This window comes from Sminthopsis crassicaudata, chromosome 1, assembly GCF_048593235.1.
Source record: "Sminthopsis crassicaudata isolate SCR6 chromosome 1, ASM4859323v1, whole genome shotgun sequence".
NCBI lineage: Eukaryota > Metazoa > Chordata > Mammalia > Dasyuromorphia > Dasyuridae > Sminthopsis > Sminthopsis crassicaudata.
The window spans coordinates 267,228,113-267,256,035 of record NC_133617.1 but is presented as its reverse complement, the minus strand read 5'-3'; the positions used below and the strand labels follow the sequence as shown (position 1 = coordinate 267,256,035).

The window sequence follows — 27,923 nt, the reverse complement described above, 5'->3', positions numbered from 1 at the left end:
AAAAGTTAGGACCATAAAACCAAATAGGAACCTAACAAAATTAATGGCTCCAGGTTATTCAAAATAGTTTCAGGGCAACTTTTTATTGGGCATTTTGAATTTGTTACTTAAGTGAAATTTCACATTTCTAGCTTCCTAATAGGAATGAGTGATGAATTATGAATACACCAGCTCTTTCTATATGTCAATTTCAAACTGAAAGAATCTGAAATGCAGGAAGGCTTTCTTGGAATTTAGTATCCTAACTTTCTCTCCATTTAGGGCTACTAATATAATTTTGAATGCAAACTAATATATATATAATGCTAATATCATTTTGAATGAATACCAATATATACAATGCTTATATTCATGCTCTTATGAAATGTATAATTATGTCAGTTTAAAAAAGCATATAATGAATTTGTGTGTTATTTTTTCATATTCATAAACAGATTATATACATATGCATTATACATATGTACATATACATACATGCATTATATATTAACTCACTGATATCAGTTATCATTTCCCATTTATCTTCAAAAGTGTTATTTTTTAACTTGACAATTGTCATTCTACTTGTGTCACATTGAGTATTGCTATTACCAGCAATCTGTAATATTGTAGTGATTTTTTTTTGTCATTTTAAGAAAACTTTCCTTTATAATGTCACAAATCATATAATTGTATTTCTATGTTAAGAAATAAAAGTATCCTTATAAATCAATTAAATATTATGGGGTTGTTTTTTTTGTTTTTTTTTTTGTTTAAAATTAGTGGTTTGGATAACATGGAATATTTGTTCTGTAGCTTTTTCAGAAAGTAAAACATTGCTTCAAAATATAATGAAATTATCTTTCTTTTACCTCTGTAGAGTTTTATGGCCATGAAACTAGCCATAAAACAAGCTGTATCTAATTGATGGAAGTGTCCTAAATAGAAAATATAATGATTTTTGTTTCACACTTTTATGTATCTAACCTTTAAAAAAAGATCACTTTATTTCAACTTGGTTATTATTTATTTTGTTTTTAGGAGTTGAGTGGGGCTTAGTGTTTCCTGATGCTAATGGAGAATATCAGTCTCCTATCAATTTGAATTCCAGAGAAGCCAGATATGATCCCTCATTGCTGGATATTCGTCTGTCTCCAAATTATGTGGTGTGTCGTGATTGTGAAGTCACTAATGATGGACATACAATTCAGATTGTTCTTAAATCAAAATCAGGTATTTTAAAACTCTATATTCTTGCTCTTATCCTCATGTAAACCAAGTTGTTGTTATTATGACTTACAAAATATGAATTGAAAATTTTTTGTGGTAAAGAAGCAGAGTAACATTTCTATATTTTCTGGAAATATATGAATTTATCTTACACATCATATTTCCTTCTTCTCCCCCACCCTGAGTTGAAAAGCTGTGTTAGAGACTATTATTTGTACAAGAGTGAAATTATGTATGTATGTATACAAACATATATACACACAAATATATACATACACGTGTGTGTGTGTGTGTGTGTGTGTGTGTGTGTGATTTTTTTTCCCCCCAGAATCTTTAAGAGAGTCCTAGGAATCATAAGATTATCAGATAGATAGGTTTAGAACTGGAAGAGACCTTGGAGGCTCTATAATTCAGCTCCTTCCTTTCGCAGATGAAGATCAGAGAGAGGCTTTATGACTTGCTTAAAGTCACACAAGAAATAAGCAGTAGAACAGGAATTTGAATTCAGCTCAGTCCAGAATCTTTCTATTATACCACACATAGGATGATGTCATGTTCCATGCTGTATAATAAAGCATTTCTCTAATTGGTGATACAACCGTATTCAATACAAAGACCCTTAGGAAAGATTTACAAATTCCATCCATTACCCTTTATTATCTCACTAGGCTAATTTTGTTTGGAAATGGCTATAATATATCTTAAGTGTCTGAGATCAGATTTGAACTCAGGTCCTTCTGACTTCAGGGCTGGTGTGTCACTGTGTCACCTAGCTGCCCCTAGAGTTATTTTTTAGGGAAGTGTACAGACCTCTGATTTTATGGGAAATTCTTAGGGAGGAAAGTTCCTCTGCTAATGCAGATCGACTGTTGCTCTTCAATTTATAATTCCCTTGAGAATTGCTTTGGACTATTGAAAATGTTAAACCAACTCCTATAGGTAATATTATAATGTTAAGACAATTTGCCTAGTGGATGGTCAGGATAAGTGATCTGTCTATAAAGTGGTTACACAGACAGTATGTATCAGAGATGGGATTTGGAACCACATTTTTCTGTCTTGAAATTGTGGCTTCCTATTCATCATATAACAATGTATTTCTATTCCTTAGTATATCAAGAAAAGTTGGCACACACACGCGCGCACACACACACACACACACACACACACACACACACACACACACACACATTCCAACCCCCAAAACAAGCTGACCTTTCCTAGAAAACACTTGGGGAAGGGTGGCAAATCAGAATATATTTGAATTACATAAGGTGTTTGACAAACACTGCCTAAATGTAGTTAAATTAATTCAAAATCAATATATGTGATATTTTAAATGACAGATTCCTTAGATTTATCATTACTGGGTTCAAGCATCGATCTCTAACTATAGATTAGTCATTAATTATGGATGGTTTTGAACCTTAATCTAGAATTAATATTCCATCAGGGAATTGTAGATTCATGTTTTCTTTCATGCTTATTCAAGTTTGCTCAAAGTACATGCATTATATCCAATATAATATAGATTTTTGTGCTTGCTAAACAAAAGATCCTGTTTGATTACCTTGCTCATATCTCAGATGTAATTTTGAATTCAATCTATAATCAGAGTTATTTTGCTTGTGACATGAATAGGCATTTCAAGTTTACTGGAATGGGATTGAATTTTGTGGAAGATTTGTTTTAAGAAATAAAAAAAATACTTGAATATTGGTAAATTACTGGAATTAAGGTTGTACATTAAGACAGGGATCAATTAATTTTTCTGTTTCTAAAGTTATGCCTTTTCATTATTGTTTACTTGTTTTAATTGTCTGACTTGTGACCTCATTTGGGGTCTTCTTGACAAAGATATTGGAATAGTTTGCTATTTCCTTCTTCAACGCATTTTACAGATGAGGAAACTGAGGCAAACAGGGTTATGTGACTTGTCTAGGTTTGCACAGTTAGTATCTGAGGCCAGATTTGAACTCAGAAAGATGAATCTTTCTAGGTCCTGGGACTATTTATTTGCTGTGCCACTTTGCTTCCTTGCCTTCATTGGCCAATATGATTCAACATGTATTTGTTTATTTATCTATACCAAATACCAAAGGAAATTCCACTCTGTGACCTTCCCCAAAAAACTTTTGACATTGTCCCTGACTTCAGGTAATTTTCAAGCTCTTGTAAGTGGTGATGGTGATGGTTATGGTGAATAGCACCAATTGCACACTTGAAGCAATTAGAAAACAAATGCAAAATAGTATAAAATAAAATACTTGAAGATCAAAAGGTCTTTCCCTGCAAGGAATTTTACTTTATCCTGTGGGTGGTACAGGATAAGTATACCAAGGTATACACCTGGAGGAAAGACACTTGGGGTGGGCGGGGAGAGGATGACTTAGATCTTAAGAAGAAGTTCTACTGAAGCTACCTACCTAAGCCACATGAGGCACCAATCAATCAGGATTTGGAAGTGAGAAGATGAAATTCTCCAGGAGATAGGTGATGCAGTGAATGGAGAGCAGGATCTAGGAAGACCTGAGTTTAAATTGAGCCTCAGACACTTACTAGCTATGTGATGCTGGACAAGTCATATAACCCTATTTGTCTCAATTTCCCCATCTGTAAAATGAGCTGGAGAAGGAAATGGCAAACTATCTTTGCCAAAAAGATCCCAAATGAGTTTACAAAACGTTGAACAGTATTGAACAACAATAAAATGCTCTCTGGTCTATAGTACAGTATCAGGGTGGCTGGAGAGAAATGACTACGTGTAAAGATGATACTCATAGGATCATAATGTTGTAGATTTAGTGCTAAACAGAACCTTAGAGGCCATATAGTCAAACATATTTTATAGGTAAGAAAACTGATGCTCAGGGAGGGTTAAATGACTTATCTAAGGTAATATAGTGAATAAATGACAAAAGTGGGATTTAAATCCAAGTCCTTTGACTTGAAATCAATTGTTCTTTCCACTATGCAACATTATCTCTTACCTACTGTACTCTGCTCTGACATAATAAATTGGGAGTATTAAATTTTTTATAGTACTTATTTTTTCCAAATTTATGTAAAAATTTTTTCATCATTCACCCCTGAAAAACTTTGTGTACCAAATTTCTCTCCCTCTCTCCCTCCCCCCAAGACAGCAAGCAATCTGATATAGATTAAATATGTGCAAGTCTTCTAAACACATTTCCATATTTGTCATGCTGTGCAAGAAAAAAATTATATCAAAAGGAAAAAATAAGAAAGAAAAAAACAAGCAAGCAAACAACAGCAACAAAAAAGGTACAAATGTTAATACAAATACAAATCCACATTCAGTATCCATCTTTCTCTGGATGTGGATGGTATTTTCCATCACAATTCTTTTGGAATTGTCTTGAATCACCTCATTGTTGAAAAGAGCCAACTCTATCATGTTGATTGTCACATAATCTTGTTGCTGTGTACAGTGTTAAATTGTTATGAATAGTGCTGAGTTTCATATTTTAGGAAGAATATTGATGAACTAGAATAGTTAAGAATATATGAATTCAAATACAGCTTCAGATAATTGTGTCATCTTAGAAAGTCACTTAAACCTCATTTGCCTCAATTCCTCATTTGAAGAATGGAGAAACACCAGAGAATGAAATGACAAAACTCTCTAGTATCTTTGCCAAGAAAACCCCATGGACATTCAGAGATGATCAAAGAACAGCAAAAGAGAAAAAATAATGTATGGTTGTTACTGTTAAGCTGGAAAGCTTTCAGAACAGGACAGGTTTATTTGAGTATTTGAAGTTGTTATATGGTTGGTTATTGTATGGATTAAATTCTCAAGTCTTTCAGAGTTGTTCAATTTTATAACGTTTTTATAGAATAAATTGTTCACAAGTTTCTATTTTCTTTTTTATGGGAGAGAAAATATTAACAGAAAATACTTATTTAAAAAAGTTTAATTTTTATTTTTATAGTATTTTATTTTTTATAATTATATGTAATGACACATTTTAACCTTGATTTAAAATTTTTGAGTTCCAAATTTTCAGCCTTCCTCCCTCACTAACCTTTCCTAAGATGGTAAGCAATTTGGTATAGGTTATTTATGTGCAATCATGTAAAACATTACCATATCAGTCATATTGTGAAAGAAGAAATAGACCAACACTCCTCCCCCCCCAAAAAAAAATAAAGTGAAAATAGTTTGCTTCAATCCATTCATTCTTTCTCTGGAGTAATATAGCAGTTAGAATAAAACAACAATTTATTATATAAAAAAGGAAATAGATTTGTTCTGCTTGTCTCCAGGGGTAAGAATTAAGTAGACGAAGAAAAGGAGATTTAGGTTCATTTAAAGAAAGACTTTCCATATGGGAGATAATGGTTTATTCCAACTAGCAGAAGTCAATGGAAGATATACAAGTACTTGTCAGTGATATAAGGTCCTCTTGTTTACATAGAAGTGGGATCAGATCACCTCTGGACTCCCTTTCAAATCTGGGATGCTGTTTTTCTCTAATGATTTCAGCTGTGGTCATAATAAATTTGAAGGAATGGTAGGTATTCCAACTGCTAGTCTCCAAAAGCAGTTAGGGATATGGGGCAGAAAACTATTCAGTTTTTCAAATGAGAGATTTGAAATGATATTTATAAGTCATTAAAAGTTAAGAATAAATGAACTCACAGAAGGAGAGATTATTGGGCAAAGTATCAGATTCCTAGAATTATGAGATTTAAGAAAAGTAGAGTGTCTGGGAAGTCAATGAAAACTGAAATGGATAAATAGAAGGGAAATTAGAATTCTGTAATATTATAGTAATAGAGAGATGAAGATATTGCAAAAATGTGAGGATATTCATGTCAAATACAGCAGGAGGGGCTAGAACAGGAGTTTTTAACCTTTTTTTAATACTATAGGCCCTTTAGACATCTGGTAAACATAAATATCTCAAAATAATGTTTTTAAAAACAAACTCAAACACAGAAATTATAAAAGAAACAAATTATATTAAAAGTTCACAGGTCCAGAACTAATGGTACAGAGAATGTAGAACATGAAGGGTTTTGGAGTAATTAAAAACTAGTACTTAAATAGAACTGATGGAAATGTTGGTAGGTTAGTGACAGTTCAATCTTAGAATTTTTTGAAAGAGAAAATAAATGCTTGGCTTAGAGTGCATTTAACCTAAGAACTCAAGAAAGAGATTAAAGCTAGATTAAGTAGATGTGGGAGTCAATTGTACTGAGATGACAACTGAACTCTTGAAACTCAATAAGATCACCAACTGTGATAGTATAAAATGGAAAGAGAATAGGGTTTGGGACAGAACTTTGGGGTTTACTCATGTTAGGGTTGTAACCTGAATGGTAGTTCTCTGAATGGAGAACTATCAAAGTAGAAAGAGGAGTAATCAGACATAAAGGAGGAGAACTAAGAGAAAAAAGTTTCCCCAAAACCTAGAGAGCAGTTAGCATTATCTGAATTTGATAAGAAAAAAATCTAATTGACACAAATGTCAAATTTTACATTTGAATTAAAAAGTCTATTTAAAAATATAAGAGGTGGGAAATGTATCAATTTATCTGGAAAATATCAGGCCATGTTAGTAGTTTGCAGTCTCATTTAAGAGTCACCAAGGTGATCTAACAGTCAAAAAAAAAAAAAAAAAAAAGTAATGTAATATTAAGCTGCATTGAAAACAGAGTGCCCAGACCTGGGGAGGTAGAAGTCCTTTTCTACTCTGTACTACTCAGACTATTGCCAGATTACTATTTTCATTTCTAAGAACACATTTGATGGAGAACATTGATTACTTGAAGAACATCTGTAAAATATAACCTGGTGAAGGATCTAGAGATCATTCGAAAGAACTTAGGATATTTAGATTGGCCTTAGATAAGGCCATAGAGCTGCTTTCAAGGTAGTTCACATGAAGAGGATGTTTATAATTATGTTGCTTTCCTCCAAAAGGCAAAAGTAGGGACAAAGAGTAGAAATTTCATAGAGACTTGTAGATATGTTATATAAGGAGAAAACTTACTAACAATTGGAATTGTTCAAAGTGAAATGGGCTGCCTCAAGAAGTAAAGACTTCACCTCATTGAAGATCTACAAGATTATCTCTTATTAGGAATATTGTAAAAGGAATGGTTTATTCATTCCTGGATTAGTTTAGATGACTTCTGTGACTCTTTTTGATTCCCAGAATCTGTGACATTGAGAAAAGGATTGAAAGTACCAAGGTATTTCCAGGGGATTGAATGGTCTCAAGAGACAGAATATCAAACTGATAGTTTAGACAAAGGCCATTTATTTTTTCAGACTACTGTTTCTTATTTTTTCTATTTTTCAAATAAATTTCCCCTCTAGTTTTTATGGTTAATAATATTAACTTCACATTTATGTAGACTTGACCCAAAACTAATGTCTGAGGAGTGAAGTGGAAGATGGTTATTTCAGTTTATGAAAAGGAAATTTTAAGAGAGGGCTTCTCTTTTTCCCTGCTTACATTTTTCACCCTCAGGCAGCTGCCAGCCTTTCTTATTCTTTGTCTTGGCTCTGCCCAGAGGTACAGATAGATATTGGAATGTCTTGTGAATCATCAGTGAAATATTCTATTATTTTTGGTACAATTGTGGATCATGGATTTATCTGAGTTGAATCATCTCAACATCAGCAATTCTTGAATTGGTCTGTATGATAACTTCTTTTAACTAGAATATTCAATTAAGCCTAATGCTTTGCTTCTTGACTGGACTATATAACAAATGATACATAGGGTCTATTTTGACATTTGTAAAATTGATGAGAATCTGAGCTCACTCTTAACTGCCAGTGAATAATGTAGATTTGTAAAGGACATTTGGCAACAAAAAAGGGCAACATTTAGAGCATTTCAAAACTGCAGAGAGGATATTTAAATGTTATTGTTGAATACTTAGAGAAGTCTGATTAGGCAAGGAAGGCTCTGATTTTTTCTGTCCTGATTTTAGATGAAGGTCAAGGAGTTGCAAGTTTAGTAACGGCTCCTACTTTTCAAAGTAGGTTATAATGAAATTGACTGGTTTATAAATCTCAAGTATTTTGGTTATATCTAGTGTTTGCTTTGAAAAGTTGTCTAATAGCTTTATTAATTGTACATCTTTGGAGATAGGGATCATGGATTTTTAGCATAGATTGATGCTAAAGAAGGTAGTAATTGGCATTTGAGCTAAGAAAAAAGAAACAGTACTCTGTTAATATTTAAACTTTTTAGTTTATCATTAAATTAGGTTGGTTCAGAGGAACTGAACTCAGATTGCCTAATCAATACCAAATTAGCAATTTTTCAATGTTAGGTGTTATCCTTGTAAAGAATGTGTTTTCCTCCATCCCAATAATATATTTAAGAAGGCTATAAATTTCAAAAGGACTTAATATATAAATTAATAATGTAATGAAGGTATTACATTTGCCCAAATCAAATCATTTCTGTAAAGAATTATTGAATACAAAGAAGTCTATAAGCCTGGTCTCTGACTTCAAAGGACTTACAATATATTTGGGGAAATAAAATATAAATAGGAGAGCATGCAAGACTTTAGTTCATTTATTAAGTCCTATGTGAGCAAGTCATTTGAAATACAAAGATAAAACTAAAACAGTTTTTGCTCTCTCAGCAATTAAAAGTTTTGTATGTTATTAAATGATGAATGAAGAATATAGATAAATGAGTACTCGAGGGTTTGAAGAAATATCATTTCAGGATAGGGAGACCAGGGAAGCCATTATGGAAAAAATCAAGAATTCATTTGAATTTTGAAAGATAAACAGATGGAAAGGATAGAGAAAAGCCTGAAATGGTGCAAGTGAAAGCAGTAATGTAGGAAAGATAGGCTCAGGGGACAGTGAGTAGTTTAATGTGAAAGATAAGAGGGGACAATATCTGAGATTAGGTGGAAAATGTAAATTTAGGACTGATTTGGAGGTCCTCAAATACCACACTAAGTAATTTCTTAAAAGCAGGTCTCCTAATCTAGTTTAGAACAAGCTAATTGGTTTTAGGATTATTGATAGATGCTCATGTTGAACTTTTAAGAAGAGAAACTATCCCAAGGTTTTATTTTTTCATTTAGACTATATTAAAATAATATATTATATGAAAAAGCAGTTCTTACAAGATACTGCTTTATATTTCTTTTAGACTCCATCTAAGAGGTAGAATTTTCCTCTTTCCAGACTTTTATTACCTTGGAGAAATCTACACCTTATGGGAAATTTCTGAATTATTGGTTTTATCAGATTTTCTTGGAGAACTCCAGAAATATAACCAGTATAAGCTATGATTGATTCTATTTACTTCTAGTCATTGCTTCCATTCTCCAGTCTGACTAGTACAAATGCCTGGACAAGTATATGACTTAATTTTTCTGTAACACACACTAATCACTGTCTCTAAGGAGCTTAAATTTGTTCATGTAACCCTAGGATGAAACATTTATAAATGTGCAAAAAACTGAAATTAATTTTATTGCTGTAAGGCAATATAAAAAGGAACTTAAAGGTAAAAATTTAAAAATGTAGATTTTTAGGTTTGTGCCCTTTCATTTTCAAGAAGCAAAATAGAAGATCTCTCAAGGTTATATATTCCATCTATTAGACAAACTTATTAAAGATAATGAATTTTTAAAAATGTACTATTTGTGTAGAAGGAAGTGCTAATGAGGATAGGTCATTATGCCCTTTACTTGCAACTTATTATAGAAATCTTAATTGGAAACTTTTACTTCTGGGCATTTTGTAATTCTCCACACTAATTTTAGGGTCAGGATTTTTTCTCTTCACATAGATATATGACACCCAGTATCATTCAGCAATTTTGCTTAAATTTTAAAATGTTGCCAGCAAATAAATTCTTATTCCTTTTCAGAAGATGTGCATATGGCCTGTTAAATTTACATAGCATCATAAGTTTATATTTTTATTTAGTATATGGAATATTTTAAAAAGGCAGCAAGGTGGCACAGTAAATAGAACACTGGGCCTGGGGTCAGGAGGACTGAAGTTCAAATTCAGCCTTAGGCATATGGCCCTTCGTAAATCATTTAACTGTTTACCTCAGTTTTCTCATCTATAAAATGACCTGGAGAAAGAAATGCTAAGTAACTTTGCCAAGAATACCCCATGGAGTCCCAAAGAGTTGAACAAGACTAAAAATGATTAAACAACAACAAAACAGAAAATATATTTAAAAAAAGAAATTATCACATTAATTTCTATTTTTCTGTAATTCAATCATAAATATTTATTAGTACCTACTAAGTATTAAATATCATACAAGGTTTTATGTGGGAGATAAAGAAGAAATAAATATGGTTCCTGCTTTTCCTAGGAAAGATACAAACTTTCTATCATACAGCTTTAATACAAAGCATTATGTTAAAATACAGTTGGAAAAAAGAATAAAAAGATATATTAGTTGAAGGACTATGGGCTCATTGCTATCTAGCAGACTGGTAAAATTAAACTCTTTAATTATTGAGGGATGATGTGAGCATATTGATATTTCTATTTGCTGAGAAAGTTTTTGTTTCTACATTGCAAAAAGTACATAATTCTGAATGTCCATTCTAATGGAAGTGGGGATCAAAGTTGATCAATGACTTGGCACATAAATGAAGTGAATAAGGATATAGTTTCTCCCATTCCAAAAATCTTATTTAGGAAGTAATTGTCAGTTCAATTCTACTCTCAATGACTGCAGAATTAGGAACAGGATCAGCTTGAGTGCAGAGGTATACAGTGAATTTGTTTGAGATGACAGAGAATGTTTTGATGAGGACTGTTGGTTGCTTCATTCACAGAAGCCCAGGAGCCTGGTAACAGCTCTTAACCTTCATCAAGAGGAGATGACTTCATTATCAAAGCAAAACAGAACAAGAATGGAGAAGTTAAGTGAAGACTAGAGAAAACAGTTTCCAAGTTGAGGGCATGGAGATCTTTAGAGGAATTTAAAGTTCTACTCTCAGTATGGATTAGGGACCATGTAATGAAGAGTCTGTCTCTATCTCTATCTTTGGGTCTTTTCTCTGAGTCTCTTTTTCTATAGTTCAATGGTACAATGGTTAGGCAGTTGGGCTTAGAGTCAGGAGAACCTAAATTCAAATCTTAACTCAGACACTTATTAACTGTGTTACTCTGGTAGAATCATTCTATCTTTCTCTTGACTCAGCAAAATGGACATCATCTTAATATCTACCTCACATGTTCTTATGAGGATTAAATGACATAATATTTACAAAGTACTTAGTAAAGTGCCTAGCACATAGTAGGTACTTAATAAATGCTCATTTTCTCTTTCTCTATGCTCTCTGTCAATTCATCTTCTTGTTGATTAGGCAGGAAAAATCAAATAAAGGTCAATGTCTTTTACTTGGTGCTAATGACTAAGAATAAAATACAGAATTATCTTGAAGAATGTGTAATAGTTGGGTAGATAGTTTGGAGAGGGCATTCATTGCAGGGAGATGGACAGTGTAATTATCTGAAACTTTGTAACACATTTGAAGAACAAGAAATATTGAATCGTTTGGATTATATAATACATAAATAATAGTATATAAGGTGGTGCAATTAATTTGGAAACAAATTTTGAAATTTTGGAATGTCAGATGACAGTGTTGGGTTAATGTAAAAATTTTTGAACAAAGGGGAGATATAATTAGCATTATGCTTTAGGGACTCTAATTTAGGGAGTAGGGATTATACTTCATTTTCATCTCTGCCTCTTAGACTCTCGAATTTTTATTAAAATTAGCTTTAGCTCCACCTTTCACATGAAATCTTACTGAAGCAGCATTTGCTTGTGCTCTACTTCCCCAAGCCACCTTGTATTCATTTTATGTCTTGAATGGAGTTGAGTAATCACATATATTTGTATCTCTTTCGTATATACTTATATAATATGTAACATATACATATTGTATATACTTACATACTTTCCCTATTAGAATGTAAACTCTTTGAGGACAAGCACTATTTAAATTTTGATTTCATGTTCCTTGACATATAGTAGATATTAACTGATTATTGGTTGATTGATTGATTAATTATTGAATTAATTTCAAAAGAGATTGAGCACAGATCAGAGAAATCTCAAATTGGGAAGGAACCTCAGAGAAAATTGAATCTAACCTATTCCTGAACTAGAAACCTTTTTACAGTATCCTTGCCAAATAATAATAACCATCAGTTTCTATTTGAAGGCCTCCAATAAAGCAAACTACTTCTTGAAGCAGTCCCTCACACTTTTAGACAACTATAATTAGTAAGAAGTGTTCTCTTATATTAAACCTTCCTAAAATTTTTTTGTAATATTTTGGTTTTTTTCTTATTACATGCAAAAATAACTTTTAACATTCATTAAAAAATTTGAGTTACAAATTCTATTCCTTTCTCCCTTCCCTCTGTTTCCCTGAGATGTAAGCAATCTGATATTAGTTATACTTGTGCAATCATGTAAAAGTAAAACCTTTCTATATCAACTATTTTGTAAAAGAAAATTCAAACTAAATAGGAATAAATAAAAGAAGGAGGAAAGAAAGGAAGTGAAAAAAAGTATTTTATATCTATATCAGATACTATTAGCCCTTTATCTGGAGTTGCATAGTCTTTTGGGATTGTCTTAGATCATTGTATTGCTGAAAATAGCTAAGTCATTTATAAACATTTATCACACAACATTGCTGTTGCTGCGTTCAATATTCTGTTTTGCTCACTTCATTTTATATTAGTTTATGTAAGTCTTTCCAAGTCCTTCTGAAATTATCCTGCTTATAATATTCCTAAATCTTTTACCTTATCCTGCTTCTTTCCTCCAGAACCAAGCAACACAAGTATAATCCCCTTTCCATATAACAACTTATCAATGTTTTGAATAAAGTAAAAAAAAAAAAACAAAACGGCTTTCTTAATAAATTTTTAGGTGACACACATTTACAAAGTATTGTAAACATGGAATAACAAGTATGGATCCCATAAGGTTTCTACAAGCTAGAAAATTTAACTCTATATGAGATGAATATCAGTTGGGATAAATATATAGCTTAATGTAGGTTCAAAAAAATCAACTTAAAAAGTCTAAGATGGGTAGACATGCCTAGAAAGCAATACTACTGAAAAAGTCTTGTTTTTTTAAAGCTCTTGGATAGAAGCAAAATACCTTATTTGTTTTTTAAAATCTCATTATTTTAGTAGTCTAATTAGATGTATCATTTATTCACATATAATAAATCAGTTTAGCAAATTGGATGGCCTAAAAACAATTATTGAACATTCAATATCAAAATCAAACATTTGATTATTTTTATTTCAGGAAAATAATATATTATGCATATATATTATATATAATATATGATATATATATATGTTCTTCATAAATTTCAAAACTTTAAATTTCAAAGTACATATTTAAAGGATTAACTTGTTTATCAAATTTTAAATTACAAACAAAATATGCAAAAAATATGCAATTAGACTATAGGCACATTATTTCAAAAGTATAGAACCTTTTTTTTTTTTTAATTAACCTTTATGTAATGAATGTATTTTATAGAAATTTTGCTGCAAGCTCAATATAAGTCAATTATATGAGGGCCATTAATAACAAAGGAGAAACAAAAATTGATTCCAATGTTATACTGAATTAAGTATTCAAGACTCCTGAGTTCTACCTTGTTAGACCACATATGGTATATTATATTCAGGATTAGATACACATTTTAAGGAATAAACTTTATATATGTATATATACATATATATATATGTATATATATATATATATATATATATATATATATATATATATATATATATATACATATATATATGAACTTAATAAACATGGAGAAGAGAAGATTAAGGGGGAAAATGATAACTGTGTTAAAATATTTGAAGGACTTCCATGGTGGAAGAATCAAATTTGTTCTTTTTGGTTCTGGAGGATAAAATTAAGAGCAATAAGTAAAAGTCTCAAAGAAGCAGATTTAGTGTTTCCAGCTTATTTGATGGAAAATCTTTTTTAATAATTAGAAGTATCCACAAGTGGAATAGGCTACCTTGAGAGATAATGTGGTCATCTTGATTAGAGGTTTTCAAGCAAAGACTTTTATAGGTTGTAGAGGGGAGTCTGTTTAGAGATGGCTTGGACTAGAGAACTTTTGAAGTCTCTTTTAAATTCAAGATTTTGTGAGTCTTAATACATAATGATATAAGCCCTTCAGGTTACTAGATTCTTTCAAGTCAATAAGAAGAAAAGAAGAACATTAACCCATGTGGTATTAAAATTTGTCAAATTTGAAGGGAAAGAATATCCTTTCTTGGTAACCTTTTATCTAAGACTTTCCTTCAAAGTAGACCTTTGATGATCTCTATTCCTGGTTTCCATAATTAAAATATCTTTATACATATACTTTAAATCATAAGTCATGTAAAATAATCTAGCATAGTCAAAATAAATAGCCTATGCTTGGGTGACCAAAATCCAGAAAGGTTAGCAAAGACCTTTTGAAGAGGTAGCACTTGAGTGAACTTTGAAAGGAATTTCAGGGATTTGAATAGATGGTGAATAAGAAGGGATGCATTATAATCACAGAAGCAAAATCATGGAAACTTGAGATGGTTATTCACTAAGGCAATCAATATACATTTATTAAGTGCATGTTATACACCAGGTACTGGCTAATCACTGGGGAAACAAAGAAATGTAAATGGAGTGTTGTATATTGATAATAACAAGAGCCTGGATAACATTTTTGTTGGGAAGATTATAGTCTGGACCAAATGATTTGTGAGATTCTTTCCAATTCAGAGATTCTAAGAAATAATCATTCAGAACCATCACATAAATAGGTATTGTCAAGTGAATGAATCAGAGGATCACTTGGCTCTTAGTCTATTAACTCATTCACTCTAAGGAAATGAAAACGTAGTAAGCATACACCTCATATCTCATACAATGCTAGATTTTGATTTTCTTTTATGTGGCTTGGTAGAACTATTGGATGTTAGTGTGATTTAATTCCTCTAGAGAAAATAGAAAATATTGCCGAGTCTGGTGCCCTTTCATATCTCTACTCAATTTAGATTCAGGCAAAATTTGTGTCCATTTAGTTTCTCCTTTGGATTCCTCTTTCCCTCTTCCAGTTTCTTAGTGATTTTCCTCGGATTTAAAGAATATCTCATTGCCAATTTAAAGCCATGTGTCATCTTTTCTTGGATTTTCAATTTTAATTTTTATCTTGCAATAAAGGAATAAAGGATTACCTTTTTGGTAAGGGAATCCAAAGTGTAAATGATAATTAAAGTGTAAAGCAATAATTTAAATTAAAAAATTAAAAACAAATTACAAAAAATATTTTGAAAGGGGCAGAGGGATCCCTCTTATGGAGCCCCCGAAATCTTGCTAATAGCAGCTTTAGGCTAGTTATTTTCTTTTTCTTCTTCTTTTTTTTTCTTTGTTTCTTTTGTAATGCTGGAGAAACTGAGTCAAGATAGAGATTAGAGAGTATTTAATAATTTATTTAATGGGAGAGATTTACTGGGACCAAATGGATCCATATTTTGGTCCCAGGGCTGAATGAGATTATTGCCTCCAAGAATCCAGCAAACAATGTGAGTTCTCAATGACCTATATACACATGGCTCAGACTCAGGGGATAGATTGAGGCAGGGGTGGAGTCAGGGTGCTGAGAGTGGGAACTGGACTCTGACTGGGTGGGGTGAGCCTCCAGAGATGAGATGACATAATAGGGGGAGGCACCCAGGACATGGGGAGAGGCATCTTGATAAGACAGTATCTGACATTCAGGTAGCTTGGGATGGAGAGAGGCATTCTGATATTCTAAAATATAAGATCTTTTATCCTTATCAAATATTCTGATAAAGAGGAAGGGGAAGTTTTACAGGCCTGAGCTTTGAGAATCAGAAACACTGAGTCAGGATAATTAATAACACTTTGTTTCTTTGTTTGTTTCTCCTCCTCCTCCTATTCCTCGTCCTCCTCCTCCTCCTCTTCCTATTTCTCCTTCTCTTCTTCTCATTCTTCTTCTTTTCCTCTTCCTCCTCTTTAAAAAAAAAAAAAAACTGTTAAACTTTTTTAAAAATTGGAACTTAACAAATATCAAACCAAATGAAAATTTCCATATAAAATAGAACAGAAGGGAATTATATCTGAAATTGAGAATCTCTATTGTTTTTCTTTGTAAATATATAAGAAATATATAATAAATTCAAAATGTAACTTTCAAAGCTATCCTGTTTGTCTGTGATTCCTTAGGCTAACCTTTTTTTAATCCCTTCCAGAGGGGTTATAGTGAAGTGACATACATCTGGACCATTGATAACCCTTTGACTATTTGTATTGTAGAGTTGGAAAAAATCTTATCTTTTCTTCATTCTATTTTCTCCAGACACAATAACTATAACCCTCATGTTTTCTCTTACATAGCAACCATGCTGTGTTACCCAGGGAGAGTTTTTATTGCCTTGCTTTAAAGATGTGCATACATGCTCTTCTGTTAGTACCTAGTCATAATACAACAAATGGTTGCCTTGGTAATATCCTCTAGCTTCTTAAATATAATGCTGAGCTGACCAAAGAATAGAGAAATTTGCTAGGACTTGTTTCTTGTTTTCTATCAAACTTGGATGGGAGAATTGAATTCACTCTGTAAATAATGTTTCTTATTTGCTTTAAGGTCAAGTCTTGAGGGCTATGTGATTAACAAGAGAATATGGGACAATAGTAGACTATTTTAAAAATCTGAATATCAAAAATCAGAAACTCTTCAAATCCACAGAATTGAGATTTGTGCAAAGTGTGTATAGAATGATTCTATATTAAGCTTTTGAATATCCAGAAACACTTTCTATCTTTGTAGCTTAATTTAGTTTTTTTCTGAGTATTGATAATATTATTAATCATCCTTACTGGTAATGAGAATTGAGGGCATTCAAGATCTCAAGTTCAAACTTGCGAATTTGTAAATTATTATAACAAACTAACAAAATGACATTTAATTTTATTTAATTTTGTATTCCTGTACCATCATCTTAAAGTGATGCTTCACCTGCTGTGAAGGTCTTGACAATGAAATTGGGCACCATGCCATCATTTTTCTTTGTAGTACTTTTCTGAGCTCATAATTGTAGTTTGGTTAAGTCATTAGCATGCATCTATCTTCAAGATAAATAACTTATCTCTAGCTTTTCCAGGTATAAAAGGTTAATTAAAATTAATATTCCATTATTATATATTTACTTGAAAAGATCAAAGTCTTTCTATAATCATAGTAAAGAACATTCTTCTGGTTTTTTTAATTTTTCAAAATATTATACACATAAAAAATCATCTCTGAGAATTATAAAGTTAGTTACTGCTACTTCTTGAGTGGCAAGGATTAGTTTTCTGCCAAAGTAAGTCTTTTAGTTTTTCCATTCTAGAGTCAACAAGATAAATGTTGTCATAAGAAAAATAAGTATTAGAATTCTTTATTTGGTTCACAGCTTGTATATATATACCTGAGGCAGGATTCAAACTCAGGTCTTTCTGACTATAAATTTCACACTGTGCAGCCTAGTTGATTTACAATCCTCAAGAGATTCTTATCATCCTCAGAGAATAAGTTGCTAAAATTCTTAGGAGTTACAAATTTAAAATTGAGTTGATATATAAAAAAGGGACCTTTAATTTTAAAATGTTTATTTTCATGAAATTTGATGGATAATTTGCAATGGATTTAGAATTTTTCTATTTTTTTAGACCAAAGGAGGGGCAGTTAGATGATGGTAGTGGTTAGAGTGCTTGATCTGGAGTCAGAATGACTCAAGTTCAAATCCAGATTCAGACACTGATTAGTTGTATAACTCTGGCCAAGTCACTTAACCCTGTTTGCCTCTGTTCCTCATCTGTAAAATGAGTGGAGAAGGAAATGATAAATCGCTCCATTATCTTTGCCAAGAATACCTCTAAAATGGGGTCAGGAAGAGGCAGACATGACTTAAATGACCCAACAACAAATTAGATCAAATGAAGTGGTAGCATGAAATATTGAATCTAGAACTAGTTTCAGAAACTAGAAAGACCTGGTTTCAAGTTTTGTCACTGACACATACTGAATAAGTGAACATCTTCAAATTACTCATCGCTCATTCCCCTAGGTAACTCTTTTAAAGTATATATTGTAGAACAGTTACTAATCTGAGTATGGCATCTGATCTTAATTTCAGTAAGAAAATGTAAAACATAAGGAGAACAGATGATAAATTATGCATGGCATTTTTATTTAAATGAAAAATGTCAAGAGACTCTTATTTAATATTTTATATGAAAATTTATATAATTATCTTTAAAAGTCTGTGTCTGTCTATCCATCTATCTCCTTCCAAATATTTGTTGTTATAAAGATGAAGGCTCCTCTCCTTTCCCTTCCCCTCCTTTCCCTTTCCCTCCCCTCCTATTAATCTCTTTTTCAGGGACAAAGGATTTATTTTGCCTTCAGGGTATTTCCTTTCCTATATCCTTTCTCTTAATTTCTCCCAACCCACCAACACCTCTACCCCTACCCTCATTCCCTGTTTGTTTCCTGTTGAGCTCTATGTATTTCTACAACCAGTGTGTTCAATTCTCATTTTTTTCAAATAAAAGTGAAGTTCATCTAATTCTTATTCTTCTTACCCCTTTCCCCACATTATGAATTTTTCTCTTACTTCTAAATAATGAGAAATATCACTTTTGCTTCTTTCTTCTTTTTTTCTACACTAGTATATTCTTTCTTTTACCCTCTTTAAACAAAAACAGTCAGAATAGAATCAATCTATCCCACAGATCCTTTGTCAACATTAAGATTCTGAAAACACTTGTTTCTTCTCTCCTATTAAAATGTTAGCAGTGTATTATTCCTAAATTCCTTTCAATTGTTCAAGTAAATTTACCTAAATTTTTATGGAGTCTTTTGTTTGTATTTAACATTTTCTACTCAGTCTGGTCTTTTTATCTGAAATGCTTGAAAGTGTTTTATTCCATTAAAAATCCATATGTTTTTCCCCTCATAGGATTTATACTTAGCTTTCAAGGCAAAGTTAATCTTGCTTGTAAGCCTATATCTTTGCTCTTTTTGATATAATGTATTCTAAGATCTACTTTCATTTATGAAACTGCAAGTCCCTGTGTGATCCTGTCTGTGGTCATATAGTAATACATGAATTTCTTTTTTTTTTTTTTTTTTTTTTTTTTTTGGGTGCTTGGGTTTCTTGGTATATGAATTGCTTTTTTTCTGGGTGCTTGCAGTACTTTTTCTTTGATGTGGGAGCTTTGGATTTGAGCTTATAATCTTCCTAGTGTATTTATATTTTAGAATGTATTTGGAGATATTCTTTCTATTTTTACTTTATTCTCTGGCTTTATTAAGTTTAAGTAGTTTTCATTTAGAAGTTATTGACATATGATGTCTAATAAAAAATAAAATATTTTAAAGCCATCATTTTAGGAATTCTATTGATTCTTAAATTATCTTTACTTGGTTTATTTTTCATTTTAGCTTTTAAAAATTAAATATCTTACAAAATTTTCTCCTATTTTTCTTGATGTAGTTCCAATATTTCTTATGAAATCATTAATTTTATTATGTCTATTCTGGTTTTTAGATAATTTGCTATTTGACTTGATATTTACCATATTTTTTCTTAAGTTATTTATAATATTTCCAATTTTTCCCTCCAGAACTTTAATTTTTTTATCTTAATTATTTTGTAAAAAAAAAAAAAATTGTAGTTCTTGTGGAGGTACTCCTTTTAGAATTCTTTGAATTCATAATTTGAGAAAAATACTGTTTTGAGCTTTCTTTGATCCATTCATCTCACTAGTTTTATTTTCCGAATTAAAATTTTGTACCAGGTTAAGGCATTATCTCTTCCTGAGATTTTTTCTGAATGACAGATCAGCTCTTCATCTCACAATGGATCCATTGGGTTTCTGGGAGTACCTTTTCCTTGTGGAATACCTGAGATCACTAAATGTTGAACTCTGCTCCATTGTTGCTGTTTCCCAGAGAATTTTAAGATCTCTTGCCTGGGTCTTTTTGACAACCCTGGGAATTTTTACTTCTCTGAGTCTTTTTCAGGGAAATCTTTACTTTTACTATCTACATATATCAGGTTGTACATTTTTCAGGTTTATCTCTGGTCATGCTGAGATGCTTGTTTGCTTTCAAAGGACCTGGCCTTTATTCTTATAATGATTTTGGGGTTTGACTGACTTGTTGCACTTTTCTGTGGTGGAAGAAGTTATTGTCTGCATTCCTCACTGGATTTCTTAATTACTATTTCAAGTAAGTTTCACTGGAATAGGTATTTGGGAAATGAACAGTTTGCCTGTATTCAGATAGCTATCTTGACTAAGAAATGGAATTCTATATTCAATGGAAATTGTTTTGTTTATTGATCTGGCATATTGATAGGTAACATGGAATATTTTATGAGGAGTTGACCATAAAATTAGTAAGACCTGGGTTCACATTTTTACCTCTGTTACACATTTAGGGTCTGTGTCCCTGGACATTTTTTGAACTCTATAAATTGTACAAAATGGGTTAACTAGCATTGATAGAGGAGTTCATTTATCTGGTTATTCCTTATATCAATGAAATCACAGATCTGGTCTCTTTCCTCTACCACCTTAACCTCTATCTCTTATCCCATTTCTCCTATCTTCTTTTTCCTATTACTTATCTCTTCTTAACTTGTTATATCTCCTCAGCCTTCCTTATGTTAATTTCTGGTGTTAGGTATAATACCTTAGTATTTTATCTAGAAGCTATTGTTTCCCTTTTGACTATATATTGTTAAAAAATGTTTCCTGTATTTATGACCAAGTATGATTTCTATCTTTCCTTTTGACTTTATAATAGTTAATAAATAGATGGTAATATGGTGTTCACTTTGAAGTCACTTTTGCATATTAAGTATATTTAAATATTTTATTTTGACTAAGAATTGGAAAGCTAAAGTTGGAATGGAACTTTAAATAACTCATTTTATAGATGTGAAAACTGAGTCCCAAAGAATTTAATGACTTATCCAAGATTACACAAGTCCTTACTGACAGAACTGAATTTAAAACTCAGGACTTGGGACTTTTAAGTTCAGTGTTCTTTGCATTGTTATCATTATCAGCTTTGAATTTTATTGTTAGATAGAAAGATAGGTAAATTATTTATTAATTATTCACCAGACCCTATGCAAAGTACTGAGGATAAAAATATAAGCAGGTGGATTGTCTTTGTCCTCAAGGAGCTTACACTTTACTAGGAGAAGATAACACATAAAGGGGAGCTGGAAGGGGAGGGGAGGATAAATGGTGTATAAAGAGGGGATACAGTTGGAGACTTGATCCCTGAAAAAAATAGGACAAGGGCTTACCTATTTGAGTTGAGAAATGGAGGGATGAAATCTGTATCAATGGTGGGGCAGGTTGAAGAATTGTTGTAAAGTAGTCTGGGTATTGGCAAAATGAAAAAAAAAATTGCTTATTCATTGTGAATTTTTGGCTTGTTGAATATATGCATAAGCCTCTTAGACATAGTCATCTTTTTTGTTATTTAGTTGTTTCAGTGAATTTCAACTTATTTGTGACCCCATTTGGAGTTTTCTTAGCAAAGAATTGGTGTAGTTGCTATTTCTGTCTCTAGCTCATCTTTATAAGTGAGAAACTGAGGCAAACAGGGTTAAGTTACACAGCTAGTATGTTTCTGAGGCCAGATTTGAACTTGGAAAGATGAGTCTTTCTGACTTCAGGTTTGATACACTAGTCACTGTCCTACCTAGCTGCTCCATATAATGTCTAACTGCTTTATCCTAGCCATATAACTAGAACTATTTTTCGGAATATGTCTCGTGTTGATAGTGTGCTGTATTGAGAAATATATGTATTTGATAAAAAAATTAATAATCAATGAAAATATATGTTTTTCCCTCAGTTCTTACAGGAGGACCATTACCTCAAGGACATGAATTTGAACTATATGAAGTCCGATTTCACTGGGGAAGAGAAAACCAGCGTGGTTCTGAACATACTGTTAACTTTAAAGCTTTCCCTATGGAGGTAAGAATGACATCGTATCCAACAAAGCACTTGTTGTTACTACAAAATGTTAAGTAATTTACTGAAAAGAGTTTATTTTAAAAAGATTTCCCAATTGGTCTTATATTTTCTTCATTCACATTAAAATAAAAAGTACCATTATGAAATGTGAGCTTGGGGAAGAAAATGGCTCTTCACATTTACAGTAATAGGTTTTGAGTATGCTCAGTCTTGCATGAATAATTGGTCATAAAGTTAACCTACAGCACTATTAACTTTTGTCTTAATATTATTAGTGTTCTAAAATTTCTGCTACTTCAGCAAATCCTGTGAGCCACTTTGTTCTAACAAACTCTGAGTAAATGATGAACTGAAAACAAATAGCTCCTAGAAGACTTTCCATAGTCATTAAAAGTCTAGTTTAAATCTGTTTAAAATTGGTGGTCTTGATTTTAATCACCTAAGGCCATTAAAAATGTGAGGATATTCTATATTTGGTGATTTTCATAGAGCTGTCTCATGAGTCGAGACAAGGCCTCACAGAAATTCCAGGAGCTCATTTACATCTTCCTTATGAAGCTACATATAAAGCTATACTTCCTTATGAACTGAATAGAAATTTGAGATAGTTCATAGAAGGGATGTGTGTGTGTGTGTGTGTGTGTGTGTGTGTGTGTGTGTGTGTGTATTACAAAGGGGATTTAGAGATAGAGGATTTGAGGTGCTTTCAATCATCTTCTCCAAATTATAAGCCTGTCTGATTAAATATTAAATTACTCAAGGCTGGCCTGTTATGGAATTTATTGCTGAAAACTACTGAAGTGCCCAGTTTTATTAAAATGATGCGTGCTTTATCTTTTAGAGTAGAGCTAGACACCAATTCAAAAGATGGCTTTAATTCCCATGGGTTTTTTTGGTTTTTTTTTGTTGTTGTTGTTTTTTTCCCCAGAAGCCTTTTGGGAGTTTTTTTCCCCCACTTAGATTAAAAACAAAACTTTAAATATGTCTAGGAGTCACAAAGAGATACAACCCATACCACATCACACTCTTTAGGTCTATTCTTGTTGGGCCTAAGTATTGAAAATGCTTAAATATGCCATAATATGACCTTTCTTCAAGAGATTGTTGTGAAACTGAAAATATAAACTGAATTCTTTAAGGAGGGTCTAGATAAACTTAGAGACATATATCAGATTCCAAAGAGAAACCTGATTATTTCCTAATTTCCCTAATTTCCATACACTCAAATTCAGTGATTTTATTTTATTCAAATTTTTAAAAAACATGTAATGTAATTTTTTATAACAAGGACAATATTAAAGAGAGACATAAATTTTAAATGGGTATTTTATAATATAAGCTCTAGCAGTATAGTATAATAGTAGTATTGGACCTGAGTCAGAAAGACTAAGATTCAAAATCCTGCCTTTGACACATACAAACTATGTGATTTTGGCTAAATCACTTAATGTCTCTGAAACTCTGAATCTTCTAGGATGTATCTACAATTCTATAGTAATTAGAAAGAAATGACATACAAAATAAGATAAGAAGTTTGATATTTAGTGGTTTGTGGGAAAATATAGTTTCCTTCCACAATAGGCTCATATATTAGAGATGTTTTAATTGTTCCTTTTTCCACAATAATCTGGTATGTTGCTATGCAAACATTTTTGGGGAGGGATATTGGGTAGCTAGAACAAGGGTTTGAAAGAGAGAGAGAGACAGAGAGAGAGAGAGACAGAGAGAGAGAGACAGAGAGAGAGAGAGACAGAGAGATTCAAAGAGACAAAGAGAAAGAGACAGAGAGAAACAGAGAGACAGATATACAGAGACACACACACACACAAACAGAGACAGAGACAGACAAAGAAAAGAGAAAGAGAATGAGAGAGGCATGGAGAAAGAGATGGAAGGAAACAAAGTAAAGAGATGAGTAATCTCATCACAATAAAGAGAAGAATAATCTCAGTCTTATAATATAGGGATTTTAGGATGAACAAATTGAATAGTAGAAACTCTATGATGTGGTAAATGTCAAAAGTGTCAAACATATACCCTATAAGCTGCTTGCAACCCATACCACTCTTAAATGTGGCCTGAAGAAATATAATTGAGAAATATTTAACTAAATAAAAATATAATAAAATATATATACTATCAATATATGATTTTTCTAAGCCAATGTATGTCTTACAAAGATTATGTATGGTTTTGTGATCTCCTATTTGTATATGAGTTTGATATCACTGCTATATATTTGCTTTTTGGGTACCTTTATCAATTGTGGAGAGATTTTCTTATTTTCCTTCTACTGAATGTAAAATACAAAATTTATTTTTTATTTTATTTTTAATAATAGCTTTTAATATTCAAATACATGCAAAAATAGCCTTAACATTCACTCTTACAAAACTCCGTGTTTCAGATCTTTCTCCCTCCTTTCTCCCTATCTCTCCCTTCCCTAGACAGCAAGCAATCCAATATAGGTTAAACATGTGCATTTTCTCCAAACATAACTCCATATCTATCATGCTGCACAAGAAAAACCATACCAAAAAGGAAAAAAAAATGAGAAAGAAAAAATAGCAGGCAACAACAAAAAAGTGAAAATATCATGTTGTAACCACATTCAGTCCCCATAGTCCTCTCTCTGGATGTAGATGTTCATTGTAATTGACCTGAATTACCTCATTGTTGAAAAGCGCTAAGTCCATCAGAATTGATCATCATATAATGTTGTTGTTGCTATGTAAAATGTTCTCTTGGTTCTACTCACTTCACTTACCATCAGTTCATACAAGTCTCTTCAGACATTTCTGAAATCATCCCCCTGATCATTTCTTACAGAACAATAATATTCCATAACATTCATATACCATAACTTATTCAGCCATTCTCTAACTGATGGGCATCCACTCAGTTTCCAATTCCTTGCCACCACAAAAAGGGATGCTAAAACATTTTTTCACATGTGGGTGCTTTCCCCCTTTTTAATGATCTCTTTGGTATATGCCCAGTAGACACACTGCCTAATGAAAGGGTATGTACAACCTGATGACCCTTTGGAACTAGTTCCTAATTGCTCTCCAGAATGGTTGCATGAGTTCACAACTTAACCAACAATGCATTAGTATGCTAGTTTTCCACATCCCCTGCAACATTTATCATTATTTTTTCCTGGGATCTTAGCCAATCTGACAAGTGTGTAGTGATTCCTCAGAAATTTTAACTTACAGAAAATAAGCATTTATTAAGGGCCGACTGTGTCAGTCACTATAATTTACAACAATTATTTCAGTTGATCTTCACAACAACCTTATGAAACAGGCGCTTTTATAACCATATTACATTTGTGGAAACTGAGGGAGACAAAAGTAAATTTACTTGCTCAAGATCATATCGCTACTAAGTGTCTAAGGCTAGATTTGAACTCACTCTTTCTGACTGAATGCTATATCACTAGCTGTCTCTTAACATTGAAGACTATTAATCTCTGTTTTCTAAGATGTGGAGGAAGATTAGGAGGAATTGGGTATGTATCAGCTCTGGATGGAACAAATGTCTGTGATTTGCCTGTGCCACAGAAAACAACTTTTTATAACTTTGGAAAGGTTTAATTAGAATATAAAATTCAACCGCTTATGTTCAGCACAGAATAGAATTTTTATTACAGATACTCATACATTTGTAGTCCTTTGCTATTACTTTATAACTCTAGTCCAGTGAACATTGTTAACATGATCTGTTTTCAGTGAAAATTAAAGTTTAGTACTGAAATTATATTTCTGTGAAAATGTTTATAATTTGGATAATGGAATTACTGATCATCTTTTTTCAAAGCAGTTAAAGGACAATGTTTTATTTTTCCTTATATTCTTTTCTAGTAATTTTAGGGAAATAATTATTGATACTTATTCAGTACTTGGTATCTATTGATCATTGTAATATTCAGGACCTAAGTGCTGAGGGTACGTGCAGTTGGGAAAAGAAATATCCAAATCAGGAAATTTATTTAGAGTTAGTTTTACATTGGGATTTTAAGAAAGAGAAGGGACCTGCCACATGGAAGGAATGGTATTTGAAATGATATACAAATAGTTACAGGTGTAGGATCCTTTGGACCTCTGACAGTCTAGATTAATCTTATTAACTTCCATTAATCTAAGTTTGGCCTGAATTTTCTGGGATAATTGTAGTTCGTTTCTAAGCCTCATTAGCTCTCTAGGGATAGTCACCAGGCCTAAGGTTATCACAAACATAGTAGTAAAATAGCTAGAGATGATGAAGTTCAGCTTTGGAATGGCATGTTGCTGTTGTAAATTTAAAACTAGATATTGTTTAACTTATGAAATTATATTTTATTAAATGAAATTCTAAGAGATAGCCTAACTCTTAGTTCTTAAATTATTCTTAGTTCTTAAATTATTGGTATTCTTTAATATGCTAGCATATTGTATGATAGATTTGACTTCTTATTCTGCTCTGTAGGCAGAATGTTATCATCTTCATGAGAGAGGGTCTGCTGTATTATAGTCCAAAGCCTTATCTATATTTACACTGTATTCATGAAGGTATTATTTTACATCCTAATAGGGCTTGTTAATACAGTATACCAGCTGTTTGTGAAGAGTCAGGTGAACTGGGTAAACAGAAGTGCTAGAGATTATCATAATTACTTAATGTTAGAAATCATAAAGGCCACCTGCTTATAGATGAGGAAACTGAGGCCCTTTGTGAAGTGTTTGTCCCAATAGTTAAGCACCTGTTTAATCAAAGGACAAGGACTACATCATGTGTTGTGATCTAATTCCCCAGTGACTAAGTGAATTTAGGTCATTGTGCTTGCAAAAATAGTATACTAGCTTCTAAATCCTAAATATTTTCTTTTTTCCTTTTACTAGAATAGTAGTATCTCTCATTAGAGTGATATTGCAATAACCTCCAAAGAAAGATGATCCATTTTTTTTGTGACCTTCAACTCAAATATTCTTCTGGCAAAACAGGGTTATTTTTATTAATTTGTCTCACCACTGTGAGTAGATTCCTGGTGGAATTTGTGAGAAGGAATTGCTATTTCAAGGGTGTTTGACCTGCTTAAGGAGCTCTCCTGTGCTTTCACTTTTATAGAACTTCTTCAAACCCAGAGCCCCATAGAATTCTAAGTAACTGAGAAAATGAATTTTGTGGAACAGAAAAAAATTAGATTTAGGTCATGGGTATTTCAGGCTATAGGATTTTAGAGAAGAAAGTAAGTATGAAGCATTGTGCTAGGCATTGGACACACAAAGATAAAGAAAAAAATAAATAGCAACTCTTCCAGGAAGTTACATATTGGGGAGGGGGGATTGGAAATGTAAGAAGATACATACAAATATAGTTATTTGAGTGTGGGGAGACTGCTAAAAGTTGGATATCTTAGGCAAGGTCTCATTTGAACAAGTAGCACTTGGGCTCAGCCTTCTATACATTGGTCAATCAATAAACAGATAAGATTTTTTAAGTGCTTAATATGTGATAAACACTATAGATACAAAAAGAAAAGTGGAATGCTTTCTATTCTTGGAGTTTACATTGCAGTGGGAGAAAATCTATACATACATGGGGAAGTGTAAA

At 32.1% G+C, this 27,923-nt stretch overlaps 1 protein-coding gene across 1 annotated transcript in view; it reads left to right on the top strand.

Annotated features, from left to right (window-relative positions):
- Positions 1-27,923, top strand: part of CA8 (carbonic anhydrase 8) — a 152,675-nt gene that overhangs the window by 1,152 nt on the left and 123,600 nt on the right. Inside the window, exons 2-3 of the mRNA XM_074278741.1 lie at positions 1,021-1,212; positions 22,204-22,328. Of these exons, the coding sequence (XP_074134842.1) occupies positions 1,021-1,212; positions 22,204-22,328 (317 nt within the window). The remainder of the gene's footprint in view (positions 1-1,020; positions 1,213-22,203; positions 22,329-27,923) is intronic.